This window comes from Buceros rhinoceros, unplaced genomic scaffold (assembly GCF_000710305.1).
Source record: "Buceros rhinoceros silvestris isolate BGI_N320 unplaced genomic scaffold, ASM71030v1 scaffold36682, whole genome shotgun sequence".
NCBI lineage: Eukaryota > Metazoa > Chordata > Aves > Bucerotiformes > Bucerotidae > Buceros > Buceros rhinoceros.
This window is the reverse complement of record NW_010398958.1, coordinates 1-11151: the sequence shown is the minus strand read 5'-3', so window position 1 is coordinate 11151 and position 11151 is coordinate 1. Positions and strand designations below refer to the sequence as shown.

General features: G+C 38.8%; 1 protein-coding gene across 1 annotated transcript; it reads right to left on the bottom strand.

Annotated features, from left to right (window-relative positions):
* Nucleotides 1-613: 613 nt before the first annotated feature.
* LOC104489172 (RING finger protein 151-like) lies at nt 614-7009 on the bottom strand. The gene is made up of 6 exons (XM_010131301.1): nt 6976-7009; nt 5993-6218; nt 5085-5224; nt 3120-3282; nt 1831-1951; nt 614-850 (listed from the first exon to the last, which is right to left on the bottom strand). The coding sequence occupies exons 2-6, from the start codon at nt 6196-6198 to the stop codon at nt 614-616; spliced, it is 867 nt and encodes a 288-aa protein (XP_010129603.1). The 5' UTR covers nt 6199-6218; nt 6976-7009.
* Nucleotides 7010-11151: the final 4142 nt, after the last annotated feature.

Sequence of the window (11151 nt, the reverse complement as noted above, 5' to 3'; positions counted from 1 at the left end):
GCCTGGGAAATTAGAGAAGCTCTGAAGTAAAAGTCAACCTCATCTGAAGCTGTTACATGCCAGTAGAACTACAATTTAAAGTGCTTTTTCCACCTTTGAAACACAACTCCTACAGACTATAAACAAACAAAATCTATTAATTTCTGTTACTGACTTATTAATTCTATTACTGACTTTACCCAAAATCCAGTACATCCCAAGTGTCATTACTTACGATCAAATTTTCTTTCTGTTTCAAGTATAAACACTAACTAACCTTAAACAGACTATAAAGGACCAGGAAGGAAGCAACCTTTAAGCATCTTTGACTTTAAAAGGCTCTAGCTTTTCAGCTTGAAGAGATAACAATGGGATCCTTCCCACGTTTTATAAAAACATTAGCTAAAAATGTATTTGCCAATTAACGGTTTTAATGCCCCGTGTTCCCTAAAAGAAAATTCTTCCATTTGTTTTAATGCCCCAAGAGAAAAGAAAGTAGCAATCTCCATTTAAAAAAAAACCCAAGAAGTAAATCAGAGATGGTATAAAGTTTACCAATCATTCATAGAAAGTAGAAAAGTTTGCCAGGTGGTCACAGAAATTAGAAGAAAATGCTTTTTGAGCTTACTTCTGTTTAGATAACTGTAACTTCCCTAGGTTTTCGTTTTACACTCTCTAGTCGTGTCAGAGGGAGGAAATTTGTTGACTTCCTGCTTCCTTCTGTAGTAGTTAATCGACAGTCCTTCTGCAGCCCCCTCAGCAGCTCCATCAATTCCCGTTTTTCCAGCTCTGCCTGCTCCAGCTCTTGACGGTGCTGTCTCTCCGCAGCCATCAGAGAGCGTACATCTGACATCATGCGAGACATCTGACTCTGAAATGCAAATGCAAATTTACCGCAAGAAACAAACTCTCTTCCAGTGACGGTGGTATGAAGCTGAATTGGGCGGGCACATAGGGTGACAGGTGATAAACAGTAAGCAACACCAAAATGATTTTTTGATAGTGAAAAAAATGTAAACAAGTTGAGACACAATCCAGCATTCACCACCCGAGACGGTCTTTCAATGATTCTAATGCAGTTTTCCTAAAAGTGCAAAAAGTTTCTTATAAAGTATAATAAGAATCAGTGGATCAACCCAGTTGCTGCTTACATTTTCTATTTCAAGACCCCAACCAAAAAAGGTTTTGGTTCTGTTCGGATACATTCTTCAAGAATTTAACATCAAACCCAGTAAAAATAAAATCTAAACTATAAACCACATCCATTGCTTTGGGCTTTAAAAATCATTATTCTGTGATATAATAAGAACTGGATGAATGGAAAGGTAAGACAGCCTTGCTCGTTACTTTGTTAAGTTGTTTACAGTGCAAATTTCCAACCTTTTGGCCACAGCTGAACCGTAGCGTAAATACCACTGTCTGCATCAGGGAGGGGTCTGACTCAGCATTGGATTAAGCCACTTTGGATAGCACTAGAAAAGGAGCTGGGTATTTAATTACATCTGAATTGTGATATATGCCCTGTGTTTAGACACTGAAAATGAGTTTCAGACTGATTTGCCAGCACGTTACATATGCAGAGAACAATGCAGTCCTTGTACAGGGGTACCCAGGTGAGCTCCACACGAATCTGAGGTAGATAAACCACACGAGTACAGCACTCAGCCTGCTTCTCAAGTGATTAGCTGGGGAAAGTGTTGTGCTAACACCTGTTCTCCTTCCCACACTTAATGTAGTTCTCATCTGTGTGAGCCCACATTTACAAATAAGAGTCTGTTACTGGGAAAAGCAAAAGGCTAGACCGTTAGGAGAAGGGAAAAAAAAAAAGGAAAAGAAAATGATCATATTTACCTTTAGTTCCTCAATTTCATTTTGCAGAATACTCTCTTTTTGGACCATATGCCTTCTCTGTGAATCTAACCTTGACTCCATCTCATGTTTTGCCTCCTCCACTCTGCAGATCATTTCTGACCTAGAAAGTTTATTTCTCCTTATTAAGTCTTGTAAGCACGAAAAAAAAAATTCGAATTCCAGAAAGCCTTCTTGCAGCCAAACAGACTGATCTGTTTTCCACTGTACAGGACACACTCTAGAGGCATGATAGTACTATTTATTTATTATTAATTTAAATAAAACTAGCACTAAAAAAGTGCACTCTGCCCGTGGGCACTGAAGTGACCATGCACAGCCTACATAGGGGACAACTGTCTCATATTCCTGAGGCGACTGATTCTATGAGCTCCAGAACATGTATTTACGACTTTAGTTTATTTACTGCCTTTTACCTGTAGTATATGCTTGCTTAGTATTACTAAACCCATGCAGTCAAGATAAAAATGTGAATACTATAGTACTGCTAAACATGTAATCTTGTCACTTTTATAAATGACAGCATACAGTAAACTGTTATAACCTGATCACTGACAGAGCTTCGCTGTCACAAACTAGCTGTTACTACACGAACCCTTCGAGTTCAGAAACCCAGGTAGCAGAATCCCTTGTGTCTCAATGCATTTAAACCAGATTTGAGCCTGACTTCACAGCAATGTCCAAGAGCACAAAACCTAGTGAGCTGAAAGAGAGAAATGGGAAGGAGCATGGGAATATCATGGAAAGGGAAAGCTACAGAAACATATATAAGAGGGAGAACAGGATGCCCGTAAAAGGAGTCATATTCACCAACTGTTATTAATCTGCCAGGATTTTAACAGCAATTGAAAATTAGATCCTCAGAGGTTTAATATATCAGTCTGTACCTGCCAAAATTATAAACTAAATATAATTATTAAATAATGCCACTTTGGGTCTATAACAGGCCAATGGAAAAATAAAATTGCCAACTTCAGTCCAGTCTTCTTAGGTATTTTGTCATTTTATAGAGCCAGCTCACAGTCTTTTTCAACTGCAAGCGATGGTATTTTAGGACTTACAGTAACTTGGACTAAAAAAAAACAACAGCAGAAGAATCAAACCAGTAAGAATTTAAAGTCTATGCTGACACACAGTAATGGCCCATTAGTATCAAGTAATTAATAGACTAATTAAGACATACCAGAATCCACTGCTAGTATCTGAAGTACTTTATGCAGTGATTTTAGGCCCAGACTAACACAAACATCAAATAAACAGAAGATTTGTACCGCAGTAGTTCTAGCTCGGTTCTGAGCTCTGCTACACAGTTATGTTGTGTGTCTTCTGCACTGAGAATGATGTAACCACAGCCATTGGGGCATTCACGGCTCCGATATTCACACACTGCCAGGTGACCGTCTAAGTTACGGCGTTCAATCTGAACTGTACAACCTGAACAGGGATCAGTAAGGTAAGCCAGTTGTTTACCACTAACAGAAGCACTTCAATTAATTCCAAACAAAAACACTCAAGCAAGCAAGTTGCAATATCCTGAGCTAAGCAACTGTCAATCTGTTAAAGCAATGAAAAAAGTTATTTCTTTAGAACCTGAAATATGATTAGTTATAACACACATAACAAGTAATAAAACACTCTTAAAATGTCTTATTAAGATACTTATCCATTAACTGAAAATACTTAAAAACTGAGAGTAGGTATTTTCTGTGAAGTATTCTACTGCTGGTCTGGCATTAAAGCAACCCCAGTAATGACAACACTGATGCCAAGCTGAGCTTCTAGCAGCTTGCCTGTCCTTCCACCATAGACTGCAGTGACTGGAATTGAAGAAGAATGCACATGTGTAAAATAAATCAGCTTATCAAATTTAGAAAAAGAGGCCCAAAGACACGAAGTGAGAGAGGTGTGGGTAAGATGGAACGTAACTTGTTTTCCTGACGATTGGTCTTGTGTCTAACATGCTAGACCACATAAATAAACAAAACCATTTACTTACGAACATTTAATAACCGATACAAAGATATCAACAGAAATTCTAGGATACAAAATTTAGAAGTCTGTAGTGATTAAAAGTAAAACGCAGAGAACCAAAAATGAACACTACATAAATTATTGCTACATTTAACACTCTCAACTTGAAGTCTGTAGTCTTCATGTTTAATCTTTGAGAGGCTGTTTGCTGTACCTCATACTCGCATTTAATTAGAAGACAAAATCTATGTAAGAAAACTGAAACAATGGAGCAATGAAACTTGGGAACAAACCATAACGGAAAATGACACAGGGCAGCCCTCTAGAAGAGCTTTACTATAAATATAATGATCTGTAATTGAAGTACTCACAATACACCCCAATGTATTTTTCAGAAAGAGTTCAAAAGATACAAAAGCCCTGACTCCCTGAACACCAGACATCAGAGATAAGGTGAGGCCACCCTAAAAATGCTGCTGTTTCTGTAGAAAGTAAAAGAGGTCAGTCTGAAGCATCTGCAGGAGTCACTTGCTGCTGAGAGAATTTACAACTTCCAGTGGAGCAATTCTAGCACCTTACTCATAACTAATTGCAACGACAGAGTTGACTATGCCTTTAGCATCGTTAATTAGAAATTAACTTTGTCTAGGAACATAGGATGTTTTGAATAAAACCGACTGGGAAATTTTAACAGTACGTTCCTTTGTAGCAGTACATTTCTTACTCAGGAGACGTAGCTTTGTTTTAAATAAAAATATTAACATGAACACAAAAATTCTATCAGAATTTAGCTTAAAAAAATTCTTACTTCCAAGATATGTTTTTGTTAAAACCACAAAACAGGGTGAGCAGCTGCACAAGCACCACGCAAACAGCTGGTGCGTGTTATTATTTATTTACAAATAAATTGCAACCCATAAGTGTTCTGTAGGTACTATTACACTGATTCAAACATCAAAATGAACAGTCAAAATTGAAAGACAAACTCGTAACTTGACAGAAAGCAGAACAAATGCACTGCTGTATTTTCTTAAATTTCAAGTCCATCATATTCATTCATTTTGGTTAGTTCTTGGATAATTGTTGCTAATGATCATGACTGGCATAAATTGGAAGCACATTTTGTTCAAACACACTGCTGTAAAGAGCAGATCATGCCAAAGCTTTGAATTTCCATTTAGAAACAAAGGCCATTATTTCCACATTTACTGACACAAAGACGTTCTCTGAATATAAAAGATGCGACTTCTTTGAATGTTACTCACCAGCATTGGAGCAAGGTATCTGACTGTATTCACACTCTCTCTCATGCCTGTCTATAGACTCCAAAGAACAAACCATTTCACACCCATACTCTCTGTTTTTGCAATGCAGCTGAAGACGGTTTAAATCATTTTTCATGTATCTAGGTGCAAAAAGAATTAATTTATTCTTAAATCTGGAAACATTATTGAAAAAAGTGTGTTTTCAATTTTAGGGAAAATAAGGTAGAATTCTAATCTCCATTAGGAAAAGTTGTGATTAATCAGTTTAATTGTTAAGGTTTTTGGTTTTTTGGTTTTCTTTTTTTTTAAATTCAAGTGACCATGTCGGAAAAGGACAATGATAATCCAGTCCAACTGTCTGACCAATTACGGAAGACACTTGTGAAAACAGCTTGCTTTATATGAAAAGGTGGCTCAAGATACAATATTCTTATGACTAAGGACAATTTTAAAAAAGGATTTGAGGGCAAGAAGTTTGGATAATATCAATAGGAATTATTAATTACAAATGCCATTACAATACCTAGGTAAGACTCAAAACCAAACAAAGTGTTTACTGACTGTTGTCAAGAGTTGCTCTGCCTGCTTTCTCTAAAAAAAGTATGGGAAAGTTTTGGTGCTGTAGAATTCAGAATAATATCCAGACAAATATCTAGAATCAACATTCAAGATATAAAAACGTGTAGAAAAAACTAAGCATTCTTTCCAATTTGAAATCTTAATACCTTCAAAGTCAGTTACAATAAATAGAAAACGTTAATGATTTCAAGCGAATGATCAATTTCTGCCATAGACATACTGGAAAAAGACAATTTGAGTGATGGTAAATGACAACAGACGAAGCTGTGTAAGCAGTCGAGAGATCCCAAATTCATGTAATTTCATCATAGAGCAAAACTACTGTATACCTGTAGAGAGGGCGTAGCAAAGATACATCAATCATTTGTCTGTCTTCAGGGCAGTTGCTGTGATGAACAAGCCACCCGTGTATACAGGCAGTACAGAAAGCGTGTTCACAAGGAGCCTGTAATGGATCTTCTAACACGTCGCGGCAGATGGAGCATAACAGCCCTTCATTAACGTAGCCAACAAAACGGTCAATATCATAACCCATGGTGTCCACACACTTTCAACCTGTTAAAACACCACAGAGAAATAAAGCGGTCTGAATCTGTATGGCTAGATCCACAAAAAGGCCTGGAAGCAGTTCTAGAAATATGGAGAATTCAGCGTGAATACAGAACTGCACAGCTGAGAATGCAAACATTTACATACTTTGGAGATTTTAAGATTTAAGTGAGAATTTGAGGATTGTACTGCTGGATGTCAGAATACAAATTTCCAGCAGCCAGTGTAAAACATAGTTTCCATTTACCTGAATTCTGCCTAAAGCAGAAACATGATAGAAGTTCAAATGCAAATGTTTGCTTCTCATTTTCATGCCTTTTATATAGTGCCTAACAAAATCACAAAACAGTGTCCTTACAGACGGTAGCTGTGGCACTTCCAGCTAGCAGATTTTGCACTTATGAACTGCACATCACTTAATAGGTTGCTTTCATACTGAGAAAAGGCAGCCAAAACCTCAGCTAACCCTGAAATCATGAGGAGCTACTGTTTTCCCCCATTTTATAAAACTGCGCAGCCTTCTAACGGATTTGAAAGCTTTGTGAGGAAGAACTAAAAGCTGCCTTCATTTAAGTTCTATCATGAAAAACCTACTAAAATTTGGTAAGCCTCCAGAGAACTTACTTAAAAGAGTATGTTTTAGGCTTCACGTTCCTCCTTAACATAAAAAAAAGTTACTTTTGTAACCCCACTGAGACTCAAGAAGGAGGTTTTCATTAGTTTTGAGGCTTTCCAAACAAAAGAGAAGAGAAAAATATCCTACCTTTTTAGGTTTTACTACATATATATGCAGTTTGTCCAAATACTTCAGAAAATTTTCTGATGAGCAAGACACGTAGTGCTACCTTCCCTCAGTTTCTCTTCGCTGCTTTATTTGCCTATGAAGAAAATTAGAAAGAAAAAGGCTCAGCAGTGCTTCCTCAGTTGCTGAGTCCTATGCCTAACCAGCCAGCTGCTGAATAGATGCTGTCCTAACAGCCCTTAAAACCAAGCTTTCCAAAGCAAGCCACTGTAAAACCTGCAATGTGACACAAGAGATCCAACTAGTTTAGAGGGGAAAAAAAACAAATAATCAGTCTCTCTTTCGAATGCTGATGCAGATACTGATCATGAATCTGAATATCCTGCTGCCATTCCATTTTGAAGCCTTACAGTTTTGTTTGTAAGATTGAAGACAACTAAATTCAGTATTTTGAAAAGTAGGAACTGAAATCTGATAAAATTATGTACCTTAAAAAAATGGAAGTTTCTTATCAAACCTGGTTTTATTTGGGCATATATGTGGTTCATTTTCAACACAAAACTGTCACAGTCAAGTTCACTGTATTGACAAATAACATTGCTCTGATGTGTAGCATAACTAAGGTTGCTCACTTAAAACAAACAATTAAACAGGATGTCATCCCTTTTGAAATCTAGCAATTGCAATATGAATTTGAAGAGAACCTCCTTCTGAATTAGAACTACATAAGAACAATAAGGATCTCCAAGGTCTAATGCAAGATTTTGCTCTAAAGGGAAAAAAGAACTTTGCAATTCCTCTTCATGGGTACAGTGTAAATCTGGAATTTAGACGATCTTATATCGCTGAGTACCAAAGCACCGCTTCACTGATTATGAAGGGTGCTTCTATTAAAAGGATATTTGCTAAGGTTAAAGTTAATAAAACCTGTATTGAAAGCATACAAAACACAAGCAAGCATGCACGTTACCCAAATACGAAACATAGCATCTGTGACACGGTTTCCACACTGTGGTTTGATTCTACTGCCACGTTTATCCTGCAGCCAACACTACGGCTTGCAGAGATGCTTGAGTTAGCTTTAGATTAGCTACTATCCCTAGCTATCACCCTGCTCTCTGGGTGACCTAGTGACAACATTGCCACAGCAGGGAGTGCAATCCACAGACTCCTGAGAAAGGGACAGGCAGATTTCAGAGTGCATTTAGCTACACACAGGGAAACTAAATTTACAGTTATCTATGGACATTTTATATCTTAAAAGAGTCTGCTCAAGAAAACACCACATTATGAAGATGATAAATGATTCTTTTCATGCTGTTTCCTTGGATGTTTTTACAGGTCTCCAGCAAAGACAGGAAATTCAGAACTTTGCTAGTTCAGCGTCTGCAAAATGAGCATTATGTTTGCACAAAGCTGCGACTGTCAGGACAGCAAGGACCACAATGGAAAGTTTAAGAAAGGGAGGACAATGATAATTACCAGCAGCAGAATGTGAAGTTAAGTACTAGTTCCCCATATTGATGAAAGCACTGCAACACAGAGTATGTTTATGCTAGCACACTGTTAAACAGCACACACACATTCTGACATTCGAATTCTGAGCCTAAAACTTTTACTTGGCAAGGTGCATCCTAGAGGATTCATCTTTTAGAAAACTTTCATATGGAAATGACAGCAGAACTCTATTTTTTCTGTCCTAGGTGTTCTGCTCTACTGTAATTGTGGATGCTCTAAGCTACATTTTGCACACATGTTGCTGACCCCTGAGTACTGAGTCTTCAAGACACTCTTCGGCATATTTCAGCATGTTTGAAGTCTACTAGAATGCAGGAAAGAGTAATTTTAGCAAGTGCTTGACAAAAAAATGAAGTCCCAACCAAAATCAGAGTTCAAATGGAGAGTGGATTGGAACTTCAAAGCAAAAATTACAATCAAGGGGGTTTCTGACAAGCACATCAGTATGATCTCAAGACTGATGTTTGAGCAGCACCATCCCACACAGTGTCAGAAACCTTGTGGCTTTGAATCTGAGACCTATGATAACAGCTATCACTGAAGTTCCAGACCTCTTCCAGCAGAGATTTCCTCATCCAAAGAAGCAGAGGTGTGTTATCTTCTGTCAGCTTTAAGAGATGCACTTTAGTCAACAGATAAGCAGAGGGAGAGCATCAGATGCATGCCATGGACTCTAGCAGTAGAGATCACTTTACTCAGTACTTCCACCATAAAATCGTATAATTTTCAACTTCTGCTCTTCCCCATACACCTCTCTTCTTGACTTGGCCTCAAAACATCTTCTGCTTCTCTTACCATTCACTTATTGTCACACTCTTTGGTTTACACCTAGAAACTACATTATTTATCACTGCCTTCACACACTCCGCTAACATTTCCAGACCTTGCCTTGTCTTTGGTTTCTCTGTCCAGAATTTTGCCCATCACCTGGCCATTACCAGAGAAACCACCCATGAGGATATCTGGAATTTGTAGGTGCCAAATCTGGAAAGCAGAAAAAACACAGACTATTACATGCAATTTGCTCTCCATTGTTTCACATAAATTTTATTTCTTCCCACGGTTTTTGACAAGTAAAATCTTCTCCAAACTTCACAGATAGTAAGTCATTTTTTAGTAGCTCTCATCCCACGTTATCTGTCAGGCAGATGCACACCTAAAACCAGCCTTGAGCTACGTACTGCACTGCCTTCAAACAGAGATTTAGCGTGAAAATCACAGCAGGGAACACACAGATGGGATGTACCTCCCAACAGCATAATCACATAGCTTGCTTGATGTCTGGCACTAATCAAAGCTATTCCATTTTAAAAATGAGGACACTGAGATCAGATTAGTGACTTGCATTTTTTTGTCATCAGAAACAGTAGTTTCTGATTCTTAAAAACTGCTTCTTTTCCATGTGACAAAGCCAAATGTAACTGTTTGAAGGGCCAGAGTGAACTGTGACAGAACTACAGATGTGCATCACCAAGCCAGCATTTTCAGGAGGGCCATGCAGCTGGAAGAACAAACAATCTGCACAAGGTCCTGGGATGAGGTGACATTAAAATGTCATATTGATTCAGCTTCTGTTTTCACAAAGATACACTATGCTTTATATCCTGCTATATAGAATCAATGTTTTAGGATGTCTTATGGTACTCTGCAACCATCCAAGGCAGCATTAATGACCAAAAAGGCAGGCTCCCCTCTTCAACGGTGACAGTACAAACTGCTTCCACAGCCATTTGGTTTATCATACTGGGTAACTGACCTCTTTTTTTAAAAGATTGAAATGGGGAAAAAAACCAAAAAATCCAAAGCTTTAACTTTGACAGTTGTTCTACAGTAGCCCAAGCCAATCTATCCACTTACCGTCCTCCTGGCCTCCCTCTACTTCCTCCCTTAGATCAGTCAGAACATATTTAATCTGACCCTTTCCTGAAGTGGCTGAGACAATTAACCACGCAGACAACTACTCACTGATTTGCTAAACTAGATTTTCTTGTAGATGGCTCAGCAAAAGCTCCAGTGACTGTGGAAGTGGGGCAAGACAGGGGATAAGAAAGCGTGGCCAGGGTGGAAAGGCAGACATCAGCAGCGTCTTTGAGGCTACCCCCTCAGCTCAGCTCCCTAAACTGGTACGCCGTGGAATGTCATGAACATTCATTTGTGTAAAAGAATGGTAAGAGAAGAGGGTAAGAATGAACTGGGAGCAATATCATCTAACACTAATGTAGAAAACTGACTTAATCAACAAAAGCTTCTATCATAGCCAGTATAAGAGAAACAAGAACTACTTTGACAAAGAACTTTTAATGTAATGCTTCCACTTGCTGTCCTGCTGCAAAACCTACCCGAAACAGAGAGATACAAGGTATGCACCTCACAGACCACCTTTTAGGCTTTGAAGGTCTGGACTCTGCTGCACAAAGGCAAGGCCACGGGCAGAAGGGCTCCCCTCAGAGGATCTGGTGGGGAGGGAGGGGACTTTGCACTTGCAGGAGGAAGGCCTCTGGGCCACTCTTGGGTAGGCTCTTCAGGAATGGTCACAGTGACCACCTGGCCTGGAGACACCTGGAGCAGCAACGTGACGCCAAGCAACCGCACCTAAGCGGACTCAACCAACCAACACACACTTACCATAATCTTCTCTAGAGGATGGCAAAGCCGCCACCGGCCCGGCACAGGGGCTGA